The sequence below is a fragment of the Notolabrus celidotus genome, chromosome 18 (genome assembly GCF_009762535.1).
Source record: "Notolabrus celidotus isolate fNotCel1 chromosome 18, fNotCel1.pri, whole genome shotgun sequence".
NCBI lineage: Eukaryota > Metazoa > Chordata > Actinopteri > Labriformes > Labridae > Notolabrus > Notolabrus celidotus.
This window is the reverse complement of record NC_048289.1, coordinates 7,336,837-7,356,398: the sequence shown is the minus strand read 5'-3', so window position 1 is coordinate 7,356,398 and position 19,562 is coordinate 7,336,837. Positions and strand designations below refer to the sequence as shown.

Genomic DNA, 19,562 nt, shown 5'->3' with positions numbered 1-19,562 from the left:
TCTGTTGCTTAACAGTTTTAAGACGCTCTGTAGCCACCGTCTGGAGGGAATACTGTATTACAACCAAACACCGGTGAAAATGATGAAAAATTGTACTTTTAAAATGAGAAAATATTCACAGTAACTCTTCGATTTTTAATAAGTGAACGAATATGATATCCCATCCCTACTTTTGATCTGAACACACATCCCCTGCTCTATAGCTGCTGATTGGACAGTAATCTAGCTCTGCATTTCAGCGAATGCCTGAATAGTTTTCTTTGACTCCCAGAAGCTATACTGATGCCAGATGGTTGATGGGTTCTGAGAAATCTCTCTTTGTAACCTTTAATAGTGACACAAAAGACTGTCAGATATTTCTGTTTTATTGAACATAAATGTCAAAATGATGGACAATATTGCCAAGAACCATGAGACATCAGTCATTAGGATTATCATCAGACTGAAATTCAATTCAAGCAAGTCTTAAGCAATAGACTGAGTTGCATGAAATTGTAACTGTTAAATATGCATCCAGCTGAATGCTTCAGTCTTTTCCATGTTGGGTTTATTCCATTCTTGGTGTCTTTTCATACACTGATGTTATTACCCTAATGCCAGCCTGATCGTCTGTTCCTGCTGATTCCTTTCTTACCATCCTCCTTCTATGCATCACTTTATCACTGCAAAACATGTTAAGCTAGCAGGAGTACAAAACAGTCCCACCAGGTTTATTGAGGCCAGGTTTGCATTGTCCCCCTCGTCAAAAGAGCCTTTTTTCACTGCTCCACCATGCCTGCCCCCCGTCTCTCTGTACTCTGGGTTTTTGTTGCTTAGTGTCCGAGCCAGCTGCTGAGCCTTGTTGAGCTGAATGAGGCTCGAACTGTGCCAGAGAGGCAGCCAGACTTTGTGTATTTGAATTGAAGTCCAGCTGGCAGCGTGCGCTGACGCTGGACTGTGTTGTCTGCAGCCCAGTGACGATGGAAATTTTTGGGTGAGGTTTTGCAGCATCTCAAGCTCTCTCTGCTGCCTGTAGACATGAGCAGGCTCTCTCTTCAGGGAGGAATTCATTCACGTCTTGGAGCCCGTTTCTAAAATGTAGTGATCGTAGTGCGGTTGCCCTTACCAGCAGTGGTGAGTGATAACGATTTCATAGAAGAGGAGCAGAGCAGGGTCATCATGGTGTTGAAGATGAGAGAAGGCATCTGCTTCAGGAAGAAGATTAATGTAAGTGTCTCTTGCTTTCTCTGATTGTATATAACAGACTGACGGACGGACTCTCATTAAGGCAGGTCTCTTTTAGTCTGCAGTAGTCTTTGCATGTCAGCGTTCAGCTCTTGATTTCCTGTGGTTCATCTGAGGTTAATCCTGCAGGTCTAAGGTCTAAGGTCTGCTCTCCTCGGGCTGTATAGACTCCTTGTATCTCTGCATGCATTCACAGTCTCTGGAGGATTTTTGTTGAGACTTTGTTTCTCTGGGAAAGCGGAAAGATATTTATAGATCGGCTGTGTGGGATGTAGAGCTTGAAAGCTGAATCCTGTGTGTGTATGTGTGCGTGTGAGTTTTCATATTTGTGTATGTGTGGGCCCTTTGCAGACACACATGTGAACAGTGACATGGAGAATGGGAAAGGTTACTTTCCCATCAACATTACAGATGGCTGTTACCCCATTCTCCCTCATTTTATTGAAAGCAGCTAACTGGTTTAAAAGCTCATTTTGGTGTCTCAAACCCCGGCTCTACTTCTACATATTTCGTGGACTTCTCTACTCATGCATGCAAAAAGTTTTGGAATTTTGGTCGATTGCCTGCTGGCAGCCACCAAATGGGCTGTAATTTCTGCCCCGTTATGTAATCATTTAACGCTAATGTGACTGATAGAAGTATGTTCACTACAAATTTTCAGCACTGACAGGCTCAGATTGATGGTCTAAGTTTTTGACAGCGTTACTGAAAGGATGGAGTTTTATCAAAGAATAAGCTGCTTTATCTTAACCAGAAGCGCCTGTCACATGTCTCTTTTTAAAGCTTCCAGACTACTGTAACTTTTTCACAGAAGTAAGGAGGTACTGCTTTCCTTCTTACTGGATGACTAGATTTTTTGACATATCGCTCAACTCAAACCTTTTTGGCACAAGAGGTCAGATTTGAACTCTTAATTTGTAATATGTCAGAGTTTAGTGAACATGCTACAAAACAGTAACTTTACTAAATGTGACAATCATTGACGTTTATCTCCCTGATTTACCCTCAGACAGGTCATCTAGCTTAAAGGTGACATATCATGCAAAATTGACTTTTTAATGGTTCTCTACCTGAAGTATGTGTCCCTGGCATGTCTACAATCCCACCGAGAATGGAAAAAAATCCATTCTGCCCCTGTTTTGATTTCTACACCTTTCTGTAAATGTGTGTGAAACGAGCCGTTTCAGACTTCCGTGTTTTTGTTACGTAACAACAATATCCGGTCTGTCACGGAGTCAGAGCTCGGAGCTTGTTCAGCCCATGGACTGTATAAAATAATACTGAATCCCCCCTCCGTTTTTCATTACCTGCACAAATGTGTGGTAACAAGGAGCTTAGGAGGGAGGCATGCTAGTTGTAGGCTGTCTTAATAAACACAAAGGTCAGTTTTACTCCCCACGTCTGCAGATTTGAAGATCTAGTGGATGATTTTTTTTTTCATGGAAAAGTGCTAGCGCTAGTTAGCATAGCTACATAGCTACATGTCGTAGCTGTAGCTGTGTACCAAGACACACGTCAACATACTGACAAATAAAACAACAAGAAACACAGAATCTGTGACCAATCCTTCAGAAAAGGTCCCGCTGCCTTTCTGGCAGAGGTCGGTTTTACTCCCCATGTCTGCAGATTTGAAGATCCAGTGGATGATTTTTATTTGTCATAGATAAGTGCTAGCGCTAATTAGCATAGCCACATAGCTACATGTTCATAGCTGTAGCTGTAGCTGTGTACCAAGACACACGTCGACATACTGACAAATAAAACAACAAGTAACACTAAATCTGTGACCAATCCTTCAGAAAGGTCCTGCTGCCTTTCTGGTAGAGGTCGGTTTTACTCCCCACGTCTGCAGATTTGAAGATCCAGTGGATGATTTTTATTTATCATGGATAAGTGGTAGCGCTAGTTAGCATAGCCACATAGCTACATGTTCGTAGCTGTGTACCAAGACACACGTCTAAATACTGATAAATAAAACAACAAGAAACACTAAATCTGTGACCAATCCTTCAGGAAGGTCCTGCTACAGGCGCCTCTCCGTCAGGATCAGATTCTGGATCAGATTCAGAGGGTTGAAGTAACGTGATCTCTGAGCAGCCGTGTATATTCAGCCAACATGTAAACATTAGATCAACGTGCTGGAGAGCCGAGGGCACATCCACTTCCTGAGGGGGCGTGGTCAGAGAGAAAACAGAGTGTTCTGAGGAGGACTGAAGAAGAGGGCTTTTCAGGCATGCCAAAATCTGATTTCAAAGTGTTTTTTTGAGCATAAACTTTAAAGACATGTTTTGGGGACCTCTTAGACCAATATATATTGATGAAAAAAGCGTGATATGTCACCTTTAAAATACATACAGGTAGTCTTTATAATGTTAGCCAAGCCAGAAACCTTTTCTGTCACCTGCTAACTCTAGCTCTATCTCATCCCACCTACACTGGCTGTTATTAACGCCATCATTTTAATCATACTTACAACTACATAAAGCTACCTTTGTAGAACATGATACCATAGTTCCACCTCCCTTTTCGTGTTATAACACATCTTGTGTGTTAAAAAGTTTACATTAGCCAGTATCTACTAGTATATGCCGGTATTAAGTTTAGTTTTCCAGCAGATAAAGATATCAACGGCCAAAATGTGCAATGGAAAAAAAAAAAGGGATAAATAATAACCATGGTCCAAACAAGCCCATCATATTTTTGTTTCCACTTGAAATACATGTGGGATGTCTTATATTCACGATCAACACTTTTACATGCCAGCAGAGGTTCACAACGACGGTGCAGTGAAGCACCTTTTTTTTAACTTTCACCCAAACGTCACATGTCACATTTACTGATCGGCAGACAGTGAAAAGGTGACTGTGTACTCGCCAGAGGAGGAGGGTTAACCATCAGCAAGAGGTTAATGTATGTTAGTGAATCTGCAATGCATGTGTTAGGCATTGATCAGCTTTACAGTCTCACACAAGTTGACCAGGATGAAGTCTAGAGACTGAGTGATAGGAAGGACGGGGAGGACTCTTAAGATTTATAGAGAATAAAGCAACAATGAATATGAATGTCTTTTCTCTGACACTCACAGGATATTGTTGGTGATGAGTTGTTCTCCAAGTGGGGTCCTGGGACTCTTGGGGGTCCGCGAACCATAGCGTGGGGGTCTGTGAAGTAATTTGAATACATTTCTAATAAATTATAAAATTGTGCTGTGTCATTACAAAACAGCATACACCATTGTTCTGATACCATTTGGTGGCTCGAAGGGATATGTGAGTCTTGTTACTGTTAATTTTCTGAAAGCGTTTAAGATCAATTACTTGAAAAGTATAAATGCTGTCATGTTGAGTCCACAAGGAATGAAATGACCCTCTGTTTTAAAGTATACAAGTGGTATTTACTTGATTCAAATTGAAGTGTTATCTGTTTATCACTATGGTACAGGTCTGAAGTATTTACATTGATACGTTTTACAATACAAATAGTTCCAAGGGAAACTAAGAGTGCAAATGGTAGACAGCATGTGCTTTAGTAATGGGAAGTTCGGCTCTTTTCAGAGAGCCGGCTCTTTTAACTCGGCTCCCAGATAAGAGCCGGCTCTTTTAACTCGGCTCCCGAAGAAGAGCCGGCTCTTTTAACTCGGCTCCCAAAGAAGACTCCCGAACGGCTCTTAATTTAGGATCTTTTGTAGCCGTATGTTTTACCATAACTTTACAAAAAATAATGGTTTGTGTTGAAAACCCTTTTACGTACTGTGTTTTTATGAGAAGCCTTATAATTGACCAATTTTTTTGCATTTATTCTTTTACAAAACCATTCTCACCCTGATCCTAGGGTTAGGGTTATGATTAGGGTTAGAATTAGAGTTAGGGTAAGGGTTAGGGTTAGGGTGGGAATTAGAGTTAGGGTTAGGGTTAGGGTTGTGATTAGGGTTAGGGTTAGGGTTAGGGTTAGGGTTAGGATTAGGGTTGGGGTTGGGATAAAAGATAGGGTTAGGGTTGTGATTAGGGTTAGGGTTAGGATTAGGGTTAGGGTTGGGATTAGGATTAGGGTTGGGGTTAGGATTAGGGTTGCGATTAGGGTTAGGATTAGGGTTTGGGTTAGGGTTGTGATTAGGGTTAAGATTAGGGTTAAGGTTAGGATTAGGGTTAGGGTTGGGGTTAGGGTTAAGGTTATGATTAGGGTTAGAGTTATGATTAGGGTTATGATTAGGGTTAGGGTTAAGGTTGGGATTAGGGTTAGGGTTGTGATTAAGGTTAGGATTAGGGTTAAGGTTAGGATTAGGGTTAGGGCTGGGGTTAGGGTTAAGGTTATGATTAGGGTTAGGATTAGGGTTAGGGTTAGGTTTGGGATTAGGGTTAGGGTTAGGGTTAGGATTAGGGTTAGGGTTAGGGTTAGGATTAGGGTTAGGGTTGTGATTAGGGTTAGGGTTAGGATTAGGGTTAGGATTCGGGTTAGGATTAGGGTTAGGATTCGGGTTAGGGTTAGGGTTAGGATTAGGGTTAGGGTTGTGATTAGGGTTAGGGTTAGGATTAGGGTTGGGGTTAGGGTTAGGGTTAGGATTAGGGTTAGGATTGGGATTAGGGTTAGGGTTAGGATTAGGGTTAGGATTAGGGTTAGGGTTAGGATTAGGGTTAGGGTTAGGTTTGGGATTAGGGTTAGGGTTAGGGTTAGGATTAGGGTTAGGGTTAGGGTTAGGATTAGGGTTAGGGTTGTGATTAGGGTTAGGGTTAGGATTAGGGTTAGGATTCGGGTTAGGGTTAGGATTAGGGTTAGGATTCGGGTTAGGGTTAGGGTTAGGATTAGGGTTAGGGTTGTGATTAGGGTTAGGGTTAGGATTAGGGTTGGGGTTAGGGTTAGGGTTAGGATTAGGGTTAGGATTGGGATTAGGGTTAGGGTTAGGATTAGGGTTAGGATTAGGGTTAGAGTTAGGATTAGGGTTAGGGTTAGGTTTGGGATTAGGGTTAGGGTTAGGGTTAGGATTAGGGTTAGGGTTAGGGTTAGGATTAGGGTTAGGGTTGTGATTAGGGTTAGGGTTAGGATTAGGGTTAGGATTCGGGTTAGGGTTAGGATTAGGGTTAGGATTCGGGTTAGGGTTAGGGTTAGGTTTGGGATTAGGGTTAGGGTTAGGATTAGGGTTAGGATTCGGGTTAGGGTTAGGGTTAGGTTTGGGATTAGGGTTAGGGTTAGGATTCGGGTTAGGATTAGGGTTAGGATTCGGGTTAGGATTAGGGTTAGGTTTGGGATTAGGGTTAGGGTTAGGATTAGGGTTAGGATTCGGGTTAGGATTAGGGTTAGGGTTAGGGTTAGGGTTAGGGTTGTGATTAGGGTTAGGGTTAGGATTAGGGTTGGGGTTAGGGTTAGAACCAGAACTAAATTTAAGCAAACAGAACCAGAACCAAACACTAGCAGACCCAACCAGACCCGAACCAGACCCATACCAGAACCGAACCAGAACAATAAAAGAACCCAACCAGAACCCAACCAGAACTCAACCAGAACCCAACCAGAACCCAACCTTACCAGAACTGAACCAGAACCATACCAGAACCGAACCAGAACCGAACCAGAACCAAACTCAAGCAAACAGAACCAGAACCAGAACCGAACCAGAACCGAACCGGAACCAGAACCATACCAGAACCATACCAGAACCGAACCTTACCAGAACTGAACCAGAACCAGAACCATACCAGAACCGAACCAGAACCGAACCGAACCAGAACCAAACTCAAGAAAACAGAACCAGAACCAGAACCCAACCAGAACCGAACCAGAACCATACCAGAACCGAACCGTACCAGAACCAAACTAGAACCAGAACCGAACCAGAACCGAACCGGAACCAGAACCATACCAGAACCATACCAGAAGCGAACCTTACCAGAACTGAACCAGAACCAGAACCATACCAGAACCGAACCAGAACCGAGCCGAACCAGAACCAAACTCAAGCAAACAGAACCAGAACCAGAACCCAACCAGAACCAAACCAGAACCATACCAGAACCGAACCGTACCAGAACCGAACCGTACCAGAACCGAACTAGAACCAAACCAGAACCGAACAAGAACCAGAACCATACCAGAACCGAACCAGAACTGAACCACACTAGAAACAAACTCAAGCAAACAGAACCAGAACCAAACTCAAGCAAACAATCAAAACAAAGTTCTGCTCTGAGCAGAGCTGGGGCTGAGCACTGTGAGAGCTAAGCAGCAAAAGGAAAAAACTGGGAGCCGGCTCTCTCTCCATGCGAGCCGGCTCTTCTGATTCGCTATAAAGAATCGTCTCTCAGAGTCGCAGCTTTTGATCATGACACATCACTAATGTGCTTAATCTGTGTTACAATTATGAGGGGGCCTTTGACATTTTTCTCACCTGTAAGGGGTCCCTGGCTCCAAAAAGTTTGAGAACCCCTGCTCTAGCTAGTAGGAGTCCAAATCCCGATAGTGAAAACAAACAGAACAAAATGAGCGACACAGCTGCACAGAAACTCCACATTGTAGACATCGCTGATCATAATAGACATCGCCATGCAGGAAGACAGTTTACATTTTTTAAACCTCTGAGAGATCTTCAAATACAGAGTGCGTCTTTACAGTGGTGAGATTTTTTTCAGAGTTTACGGTAACTCAAATAAAAAAACGTGCCATTTGCTTTGTTTTATATCGACCACTTAGCAGGATGAATATCATGATTAAGCAGGTATATTTTGAGTTTGAGTTTGAGTTGAGAAACATTTGTGGCCATTTTTGTCATTCAGTTCTATTTAGGTCATTAATGCACTGATCCTCTGATCATTATTATTATTTATTTAAGTAAGGCAGCTTCCTGATTCCTTCACTGGCTCTTTTGTTTTTTTCTTAGCTCATTTTATATTTTTTGAGAAAAGAGAAAGCTGAGATGTTGCCCATCATTGTTACTTGGTTGCACTAATAAAGTGAAGTGCTGTACATCTGTGGTTGCATTATTCTATTATCAATTTGCCATAATTTTTAAGTATGTAAGAGTTTTTTTCATTGATAGCCATAGACTACATGTCTTTCAATGTAGACTTCCACTGAGAGGAACATATTAGACTATTTAGGAACTAAATAAGGAACTAAATTTAGACTGTCATACCAGCTTGATCATCAATGAAAATGTCCTGGAAATGTCCTGGAATATAATCTCTGGAAAAGAGTGGAAACCCTGCTAGTGTTTATCCCCCTGTAGTTAATATATATAGTAACAAGAGTATGACATGATCACTCTTCATTTTGTTTCAGGAGGAGCATGCTGTGGCTCTGGGCCTCTCCACTGGCCAGGCTTTGGCCAAGCTGCGGGACCAGCTCAATGGCCTGCTGGAGCAGCACCAGAGGACTGCACGTAGACGAGTATCTGCACAGGTACGCATTTATACCTCTAATCCGGTGCACACAGCGCCGCAGGGACCACATTGTTCAACAGAGCTGTCAATTTACTTTATACCCCATTGAGTAGCATCAATAACTCCTGTATAACTACCAATAAAAGCCTGTCCCAATTAAAGGCAGGGTCCTTTTTAGTAGCTGAGTGTAGCTGCACTTTCTGACAAATAAAGGCTTGTCTCCATTAGAAGTCTGTTTCCATTAGCTGTTTTGCATTAGACTGTGAGGAAATATAGCTGAACTTTAACTTATGTCAGAGAAAGACGACTAAAAGCTGAGTGCAGAGTGACGGGATGAGAAGGAGGAGGAGGTTGGTTAACAATCAGCTGGAGCATATGCGCAAGTAAATCCACAGAATGCAGGCATGACAAAGATTGGTGTTGGGCTGAAAAAATGTATGCACCAGTGACAGACAAATATGAAGATAAAGGTTGAAATAGAAACAGAATGCCCATCTTTGTAGGATAAAAGTTGTATCCAGAAATGATTGAATGAAAGCCTATCTAACTATCTGATGCCTGTCCCAGATGAAGGCAGGGTTAGTTTACAGACTGAACCAAATAAAAGCCTGGGCGTCTAATAGAAGTTTTAAGGTAATTGTGACTAATATTTTCAGAAAAATAAACACCTGTATACAAATGAGAATAAGATCTAACTAAAATTGTGACTTATACTGCAAACAGTCAGTCAGGGGAGCTCTAATTGTTTTGCCCTGACTTTTGGGAAGCTGTCAGGACATGCATCTTTTCATATAGTCTATAGCAGGGGTGTCAAACATGCGGCCCGCGGGCCAAAACCGGCCCGCCAGAGGTTGCAATGCGGCCCACGGAACGACTTTGCAAAGTGAAAAAATTACAGATTAGACATTAACTGTTAATTTTCAATGAAAGTAACTACTATTTTAAATTTGTCCTCTGAGGGTCGCATACAATCATAGTGCTGATGGAGCGCACCTGAACAGCACTTTTTCCCGGGACTTTTTTCTCAAAGTGAGAAAATAGATTACTTGCTGTTTGCATAATCCGGTTGAGATTCATTAAGTCTTTTTAGAGCACTATTAAGATGATCCACTAACTACTAACACTAGCACAACACCCCTGCATACAACACTGTCCAGCAAGCAAACAGCTCCTTTCGGAGCTGAGGGGTCCAGGATAGCCAACTTTACCTTCTTCATTATTATAATCTCTCTGTTCTTTTGCAGTAAAAATTCCACTCTGTGTCAGGTGAATTGATAACTTGTTTGGTGTGTTTGCAGCAGGTTTCAGTGCTTAAAGAGTAAAATGTTCTGCCCCACTATGAGACTCATCATGGAGAACTGTTTTTGTAGAAAGATAGTTGATTACATTTTCAGCACATACTTGTACTATTTTGCACTAAAACAAAGGGAAAAATGTAAAGTTGTCGTTATTTATAGGTTATTATGTTATGTTTTTACTGGTCCGGCCCACTTCAGATCAACTTGGGCTGTGTGTGGCCCCTTAACTGAAATGAGTTTGACACCCCTGGTCTATAGCATCTAGACAGTGGATTATCCTGATGTAGACTGAAGCCTGAAGAAACAAGAGTATTAAATTAGAAAATAGATTATCTACACGCGTCACACATTTTTAAAGCTGCATTCCTCATTTTTAAATCCAAGCTGCTGTGAACTGAAGCTGAACTCCTTTTCTCTGTTAATAACATGTAGACGTCCAATGATTCATTCTGGGAAGTGATTTAAAACTCGACTAGATCAGCGGCGCTAGCTGGCCTAACAGATTAAGTATGCGCCTCACGTACAGAGGCTTGACACAGGACTTCCACCAGATCCGTGTCCGGTCTGTGTCTGATCCGCTGCAGTCCGGCTCTGTGCTCTCTCGTCCGTCAATACCTACCGGTTGCGTTTTCAGAACGCAGCACAGAGCAGGACCGCAGGACAGCTGGAGTCATGTGACCAAGGTTTTCCCGCGGTAATCACTGAATCAAGGATTATCCGGCTCCTCTCCTCATCCATGTTGTCTTTTGCAGCCTCTGAAAACCTCTGACTTGATGACTCCAGGCCTGCCCCCGCTCAAAGTGAAATTTTATTGTCATAGTTAAGTTAAAAACAATCTAACGATAACACATTTTGTTTTGGCGCCTGACTTCCTGTCCCGCTCCATCTGCTCTGTGCTGATTGATGCGTCGTGCTCCGGCCTCCTGCAAAACTAGAAGTCCTGCGTATCTGATCTGTTGCGCTCCAACCTGCCAGATCAGAGACGCAGCCGGAACACAATGGAGCAGATCCAGTGGAAGTTAACACATTGACTAGAATAGAAACCTATCAGATCTAGTGCCGTGACGGATCGGAGATGGACCGGACACAGATCTGGTGGAATTTGGGCGTTAGTTCTCGTAGTAGTGGTCACTGGTTAAGTCCTGCCCACGACCCTTTTGTTGCATATCTTCCCCCATTCTCTGGTCCCCATGTTTCCTGTCTCTCTTCAGCTGTCCTGTTTAGTAAAAAGGCAAAAATGCACAAAAACACAACTTTTTAAAAAATGATGTAGATCTTAAAAGTGATGGTGATGTGATTTGATCAGACAGTAACTGAATGTATCAACCTATTTTAATCTGAACCTGTAAACCAAACCCTCAACCTGAAGCAGCAAAGGGAGCACAAAATAAGAGTTTGGTCTTCATTATGTCCTTATGAGGATGTTTTGACGTCATACTCATGAACACTCGACACACACACAAACACACAGAGAGCTGGATGTTCTTCATCCACTAATAGCGGCGCGGCTCGTTGATCGCTCTTTAAATAAACCCGTCACGTGTCGCAGCTCTTACGTAACTCTCTGCACATTGTTCTGATTATGCCTCGGTGTTTTCTCATCTTTTCACAGGAACAGTGGCTAAATAGCTTTCTGTACCATGGCAACCGGCACTCCTGTCTCCATTGGCCGGGAGCTGCCCTCACTCTGCTGGTGGTGCTGGGACTCTTCTGTTGCTATGGCAGCCAGCCAAAGGGCAGGTAGGTGAAGCATCCTGATCCAGAGCATCCATGACACTGTCAATATTTATTTATTCAAAAACAAGATGTTTGGGATGCTACACACGAGAGGGATGTTTTATTTTCTTGGAGCTGCTGCAGGATGTGATTTATCATGTTTATGCATCATTGGCCTGATTCCAATCAGCACTCTAAAGCCGAAGCACTGAACCCTCATGGAGTTAAATGAAGTCAGGCGTGCAGTGTGCGAGTGCTTGAGATGGGACACACTCTCATGACATCACACACTGCCTGGAAACAACCAGCAAATAAGAAGGAGAATGCCTCCTTCAATCACTAATGTCTAATATCCAGTGTTTATATATTCAAGCAAACTATCAGGAGACATTTCTGTCAGTCCAAAACTTTAATTTACCTTTTTAAACTTATTTGAATTCTATGTGATTACACAAACATTTGTTTACATGTTGTGAGATACTAGAAATCGCATCTGGCAAGTCATGAACTTTGAAACAAACTCTGAGTGAATCCCTGGAGAGACTGCAAAAATGAGGACTCATCAGAAGTGTGTTATTGGGTATTGAAAAGTCTGCATGAGAGCCCTGAGATGCTTCTAAATCTAGAGGAGGGTCAGCCCTAAACAGATTTTTTTATTTTTTATTTTATGATTTGAAATGTATTCATTTTTACAAATATTCAAGTAAAGACACACACATGATGACAATACAATTTAAAAAATAAAATAAAAATAAAACAAAACAAAAGACAGAGCAGAACAAACAAACAACAAAAAAACAAAACAAACAGACAAAAAACTTAATTTTGACGGATTATTTACAGCAAAAAACAGTGTGAACATAGCAACTTGTCTAATGAGAGATACATAAAGATAGATAGATAGATAGATAGATAGATAGATAGATAGATAGATAGATAGACAGACAGATTAATAGATAGGAACTTTATTAATCCTTTAGGAAGGTTCCCTCAGGAAATTCAGAACAGATCATACCATCAGTGTTTCCCCTACCATTATACAGCGACACCCGCCCCTCCTTGGAAGTTCAGTTCATTTTATTTTCTATATAGCGCCAGATAACAGCAGAAGTCATTCAAGGCTACCTCTCATATAGATCAGGTATATACCTTGTTCTTTTATTAAACAGACTAAATATCCTTATGTTATTTATCTTATTTACATGACGGGATGTCATATCTGTCTCTACATGGTCATCCAACACCCTGTAGGCTGTAAACCTAGGGGAAACACTGTACCATACAAATACCTGATATACACAAATTCATAATATGGACATAGGCACATGTATATGTATATGTACACACATTAAAACATATATAACAGTAATTTGTAACCAAACACCTCTCTAGATCTCTGAATCCATGAGTTTGGGATTGGGGTTGAAGTTAAACAACACACTGACATTGAGAACATTAATAATCGTCAAACTTAAATTCAACTCTAAAAACCCCTTCACTGTGTTCACTTTAAAAGACGTCTTTGTACACTCAAAGCAGTGACTCCAAAATCAGCAGTATCAGAATCTGAACATTTATTTACTGATATAACATCAAATGATGTAATTTGGGGACCATAGGGGTGTTTGTTGTCTCATTTGTTGTATTTCAATGTTTTACTTGTTATTATTTTTTCTGTTGGCCCCTCCCAAAAGCTTCTGGAAGCTTCTCTGCTATGTCCTTTTCATGCGTCTTTATTTTTCTGCATTGTTCTGTTTTTTTTTCTTCTATGATAAGTACCTTATACAACCCCGCTCCAAAAGACGGAACTGTCCCTTTAAATTCTCAAGTTAAATAGATGGAAGCCCAGGAAGTGTCTGTGTGTCTCTTTCAGCCTGTCCAATGCTGCTCGTCCACTTGTTGAGCAGAAGTGAGAAATTGTAATCAACCATCAGCTACACAAACACCAGCTGTCCATGTTCCTGCTGCTTGGCACTTCTCTGGACTTTCCTCTTCTCTCTCCATGAAAATCATCCCCCTAACACTGACTGATGATACACTGTGTTTGATATCATTGTAGAATTTATGGTTTTTAAACTGCAACTTCAAACTTCAAGTTTTTGTCACATTATACAAGACCTGACTGAGAGATAGACACCTCTGACTGTGCTCAGCCTGATTCATGGTTTCCTCTGGTATGCTTCTCCTCCGCAGCTCTGGCATCGAGCTGATGAACGCGTTAGCCCTCCTGCTCCTCTTCCTTCTCAATCTGCTGCTGGTCGGACGTCAGGAGAGGCTGAAGAGGAGCGAGATGGTCCGCCGCCTTAAGGCAATCATCACACAGCTCAGCGGTGAGTCAGACCTGTTGACGCATCAGTGGATATATAGATAAATATGGGAATGATGTCATCTGTTCTGTTCATTGTTTACTGAGGAAGATCCTCCTCAATACAATCATTGTTACAGCATCTACAGAGGAGTACACTGGTCTGTTCTGTAGAGTCAAACTCAGATCCATGTGTCAACAGTGTAGGAGGACTGGACTCATTTTTCAGTGATTAAAACAGTAAAAACAAATTACATAACGGGAGAAATCACACTTCATCGAAACAAAGCAGACCTGCTGAGAGATGCAAATCACTCAGGGAGACACATTTTATGCAGATATCGCTGTGTGAGTCATGAAATTAGCGTTATTACAACAAGGTCACCTTTTATCAAGCATACTACACTTCCTGTATCCTCCTTATACCCAGCCGCCCATGATTCCTTGTGTGAGTTATGGGTGTGTGAACACAAGCCAGGGTTTTTCATAGCAGCGGAAATCTTATCTTTATAATAAAAACAACACAGAGATTCAAAATGAGGGAACATCATCTGAACACCTCAAACAGGATGATGGGATCATCCCTTTAGTCTTCTGCTAACAAGTGAGAAAATGGCCTTAGGTAATCTACATTAGCATATTTAGCTGCTTTATTAGTGCTGCAAAGCTTTGAGGTGTGTCAGTGTTTACACTGTCACAAGGTCCATCTCATACTCATTGAGCTCACTTGAGTGTTATTATTATCAGGGATTACGACATCATCATAGTTGAGAGAGCATCTGTGAGATATCTGGTCTTTGTTTCAACACACAGACTTTATTCATGCTGCCTTTCACTCTGTGTCAGAAATATCATTGACATTACGCTCTTAACTGAACAGACAACGCCATCCTTCTCTAACCTGAAATCATAACGTTACCTGATTATAGCCATGTCCTTTTAGATTCCTCGTCTGTAGGTTATGGAAATGTTACCGTTTATCACAGGAACAATGCTTTTTGTCTTGGCTTCATGTTCAAAACACAGCTGATCAAGCCACAGATTTCGCTCCTTATGATTATTAGTACAACCACGATCAAAGCAACAGGCACCAGACTCTGCATAGTCGGGCATCTTTTACCTAAAAAGCAGTGATTACTATATTAAAGATGAATTCATTTCTTAAGAACCACTGTTGAAGGTCAGCCTCTGTGGTTAGTCACAGTGAGCACCTTATCTCTATTCGTTGTATCACAGGAAGCTCCACCCTTCATCCTCTCCACAGTGGCGCCCCAGAGGTCAAGGTAGTTAGACGGTGATATGATTTGTTGTACTTTTCTACCTGTCACCATCAAACTGTTCAACCCCTCTGAGCTGTACAGCAGGAAAGATAGCAGGACTTTTTATATCATGAAGAAATACACTCATTGTTTGTGCATTATTAGAGTCAAGCATTTTGATATATTCTGTTCATTATCATGTAGAATATTCCTTTTCAATATCAGGGACACGTGCGATGTAATAATCAATCCAATTTGCTATCAATACTACTTAATCTTTCACTTTCAACTTTACTTTTTAGTATAATCATGTACATTATGTGCCATCTGACCATGAGTATCTGGTATGTTCTACCTCTGAATAACACTACCATTACAATCGTCAGTGATGCCATCTAGTTAGTACTTCGCTTGCTTTGTTGAGTGTTGTGACGTCAGAGCTGATGAAGATCAAGCATACACTTTGTGAATTGAGGCAGTTTCTCACCAGATTTTTCAATGTGCTAGACCAACATTGAAGTCAGTTGAACTCCAGCTTCATCGCACATTGTTTGTTGTGCACTGTAGAGGTCAGGAGGGAGAATCCCAGCTGCTCCCGACCAGACAGATGAATTTCTGGCATGTTAGAAATGATGTTTGGCCAATAGCCTCACGGAGGACTTTTTTCCTCTTTACAATCACACTAAACGGCAGACAGCTTGTGAAATCAATCAGACTTTATTATGAAGCCCTTTTCATGCAATGTCATTGGAACACAAAGTGCTTTACATAAAAACAACTTTAAAATAGAATCATTTATTTTACCTTTAGTTTACCAGGTAAGACAATTGAGAACCAATTCTCATTTTAGAATATCGACCTGGGAGAAAATACAAAGAAAAAAATAAGATAATGATAATAATACAAATGAAATAATTAAATAACTGAATAATAAAAAAAGAGGTTGCTCAATGAACTGAGGAAATGCTGTCGTGATATATTAATGAGGAAACACTGGAGGTAAGATAAGATGTTAAAACTCAACAAAGGAAATTAAGCTCACCATAATAAAATAGATTACTAAAAAATACTCAAAAAAGTGACTAAAATTTGTCCTACATAATAAGTAAATAAATAAAGTAAGGGGAATAAAACTGTTATAAGAATAAAACTCAGTTAAAAGTGAGAATAAAAAGGTCGGTCTTGAGTTTGCTTTTAAACTGCTTGTGAAAGCATCATGGCAACAAGCCACGACAACTTAAACACACATGAACACACACTGATGAGCCACAGCACTATGATCACAATGATACAAACAAATAAAACTGCTCTACCATGAATTCTACTTTTAAGAAGCTTCTTTATTCTTCAATTTTTGTTGACACGTCAGAAAAGTGATGATTGAACTTTATGTAGAGGCCCAATTGGAACACCAAGGATTATTCTCTCTTTTCCTCTGCCTAAATGACAGCAAATCTGTTAGTTAGCATGTAAAAGATTGAGCGGTCTACCCACAGTAACACCACCGTACATGAACCTTCTGTCAAACACGTCTCAGATGATAAAATGAAGTGGTCATCCCTCTTCTTCTGTCTGAACTGCTCCCATAATTATTTATCTTGTGTCGCTCCAGACTACCTGACGGGGTGTTTGGGTGATGCACGCTGGTCCCCGTCTCTCTACCCGGATCTGTACACACCCACGTCCCCATCGTGGTCTCTTCACTGGACCTACCGGGACTCTCAGCTGATTAACCTGCCCGTCAGTCTGCTGGTGGAGGGAGACATCATCGCTTTGAGACCTGGGCAAGAGGCGTTCGCGTCCCTCAGAGGCATCAAGGTCAGTCTGCAGCGACACGTTTGAGTACGGGGGGGTGGTGTAGTGCTATAGTGCTATTTTAAGTTGCACCTTTGACACACGCTCATGTATGCACACTCAAGGTTAACATATAGCTCCATCTGAAGGTTGTGTAACGGCCGCTCCTACTGTGACAAGTTTATGTGGTATTAGTCGTGTGTATAACAAACCATCAAATGCTTCATGAATAGTTTAATCATGTTGAGTCTCTCAGCATGATGAGATTTTAATATAAAAACAAAATTGATGACATAACACTCTCTACAGTAGTAGAGTAGTGGTCACTGATAGGGCACCTGCACATGGACCGGAGAAAGATCAGACTACATTAAACACATGGCGCCCACGGGACGACGGAAAGAGGATGCTTTGCTGCCTTTGCATTTTACTACAGTAGTTAGACTAAAATAAATTTACTGCCATACAGTCTGTGACCCCTATTCAACAGCTACAGTAAGCTTTTAAGGTGGAGCCTTTGACATTGGGAAAGGGGAAGCAAGGTGGGATCAAAACCGGGATCGCCCGCCATATAGCAAGGTTGTTATCGTTAACGAAAACTAACGAAATAACCAAAACGAGAGGTGAAAAAACATTTCCTTTAGCTGAAATAAAAACAAGGCTTTACAAAAAAACGATAACTAACTGTAACTGTATTGTGAGTTTACAAAACTAACTAAAATAAACTAAAATTATAGAGAAAATGTCTTTAGTTTTCGTCTTTGTCAATCTATCTCATACATAAACTCAGTATTTTGAGTGGATATTATTTTTTTTGTTTGTTTTCTTCCAGTTCCACTTCTTTTTCCGCAGTCGCATAAGCAAGCACGCGTCCACTCTTTACCTGCTAGCAGAGCGTTAATGGCAGCCAAAGTCGGGAGAAAGCGACAGAGCGTGTGTCTCTGATGGAAGGTGTAAGTGCCTTGCAGTGGAAGGTGATAAAATATGCGGACCATTTCTCAAGGGGGGAAAATCCCACTAATCTTAAAGTCCATTTGAAAAGCTCACACAAGACGGCTAACCTAACTTACCTTGTCAAGGCAAGGGAGAAGGCTCAGCCCCATTCCCCTCAAACAGAAGCTAACCCCTGGCCAGGCAGCATTTTGGAGCCTGAGACAACGTAGGGCAGAAAACACTGATGCATTGCTTCCGATAGCTGCTGGTCGGTACATTCTCAGGGACATCACAACATGAGGAATCTTACACAATGCCTTTTCTGACCTTTTTGAATCTCGCCCCTGACAAATAACCCATATTACAAAAAAGACTAAAACTAATACTGAAACTAGTAAAAACTAGTGTAAAACTAAGCATTTTCAAAAACTAAAAACTAAACTAAGCTAGTAAACCCACTTCAAAAACTAATTTAAACTGAACTGAAATTGAAAACAAAAAGTCAAAACAAAACAAAAACAAAACAAATGAAAAATGCAAAACTTTAATAACCTTGCTATATGGGCACACAATTTAACCATTAGAGCTAAATCTGCACCCCTCAGTTCACAATTTAATGTTGTGAATCAATCAAGCCACCTTAAAGGTCAAAATGATAACTGACCTTTGTGTTTATTCTTATCGACATAAACTTTAGTGCTAAGATCAAGAAGTGCTCTAAAAAGTCTTAAAGAATTTCAACCAGATTATGCAAACTGCAAACCTTCTGATTTCCAAATTTTGACAAAAAAGCCCCAGGGTGCTGCAGGAGAGCGCTCTGGGGCTTTTTTCTGAAATGCAGAGGAAAATGTGGTACGGGGAATTAAATTCACGATATGAACTTGATTCAACCACAATGGGTCGGTGGGATCCCTCTGCTGGCCCAACGTAACAAACAGATTTAACTCTGACAATATTGGAATTTGCTCAAATGCATCAATAAGTCATTTTTTTTTAAATTTACCTTTTTGTATTTCAAGTAATATAATCCTTTCATTATTTTAAATTTCACCTCAAAGTAATATCCATTCAACTACACCTTTTAGGGTCAAATGTAAACTAGCGTAGAAAATTAAGTAGAAAAGGCGATTTAATGCAACTTGACGTAGCTCCCACCAGCATCAGCTGTAGCAGGAGCAGATTGCAGAACTCTATTTATTCACTTTTAAAAGCCAAAGCAGCAACACATCATCTGGATGAATCAGGATGTGCTGCTGGAAGACAGTCTGCTACACACGATCAAACTCTTGCCAAATAGTTTAAGAGCCAGCGCCATGCTATTCAAGGTTTAATGAGGATAATCCGGATGATCCGGATTTGGGAATCCACTTTATTTCTATCCAGGATCAGGTAATCTAGTTTATTTTAGTCCTGATTCATTAGGGCACAGCTCGTTGGGAAAAGGGAAGCAACTCCAAACTAGTTTTAGAGAACTGTCTTTCAAATTATGCAAATTAATAAAAACAAACCAAATTCACTTCCTCACCAAGAATGCAAGAAACAGCACCCCTGAACCTGAACCCAGCTTTTCCCAACTTTACCTGACCCCTTCTTGACATCGACACAATCAGACACACAGCGAGTGGGACTTTATCACAGGCAGCTGACTCAGCTGGCTTTGCAG

At 41.1% G+C, this 19,562-nt stretch overlaps 1 protein-coding gene across 6 annotated transcripts in view; it reads left to right on the top strand.

Annotated features, from left to right (window-relative positions):
- Nucleotides 1–19,562, top strand: part of tmem94 (transmembrane protein 94) — a 61,595-nt gene that overhangs the window by 14,321 nt on the left and 27,712 nt on the right. For all 6 annotated transcript variants that reach the window (XR_004634714.1, XR_004634715.1, XR_004634716.1 and 3 more), the window contains exons 3-6: nucleotides 8,494–8,613; nucleotides 11,505–11,632; nucleotides 13,802–13,938; nucleotides 16,785–16,990. Coding sequence is in view for 3 of the 6 variants with exons in the window: in XM_034707757.1 (XP_034563648.1) it covers nucleotides 8,494–8,613; nucleotides 11,505–11,632; nucleotides 13,802–13,938; nucleotides 16,785–16,990 (591 nt within the window). In the remaining 3 variants the exon portion in view is untranslated. The remainder of the gene's footprint in view (nucleotides 1–8,493; nucleotides 8,614–11,504; nucleotides 11,633–13,801; nucleotides 13,939–16,784; nucleotides 16,991–19,562) is intronic.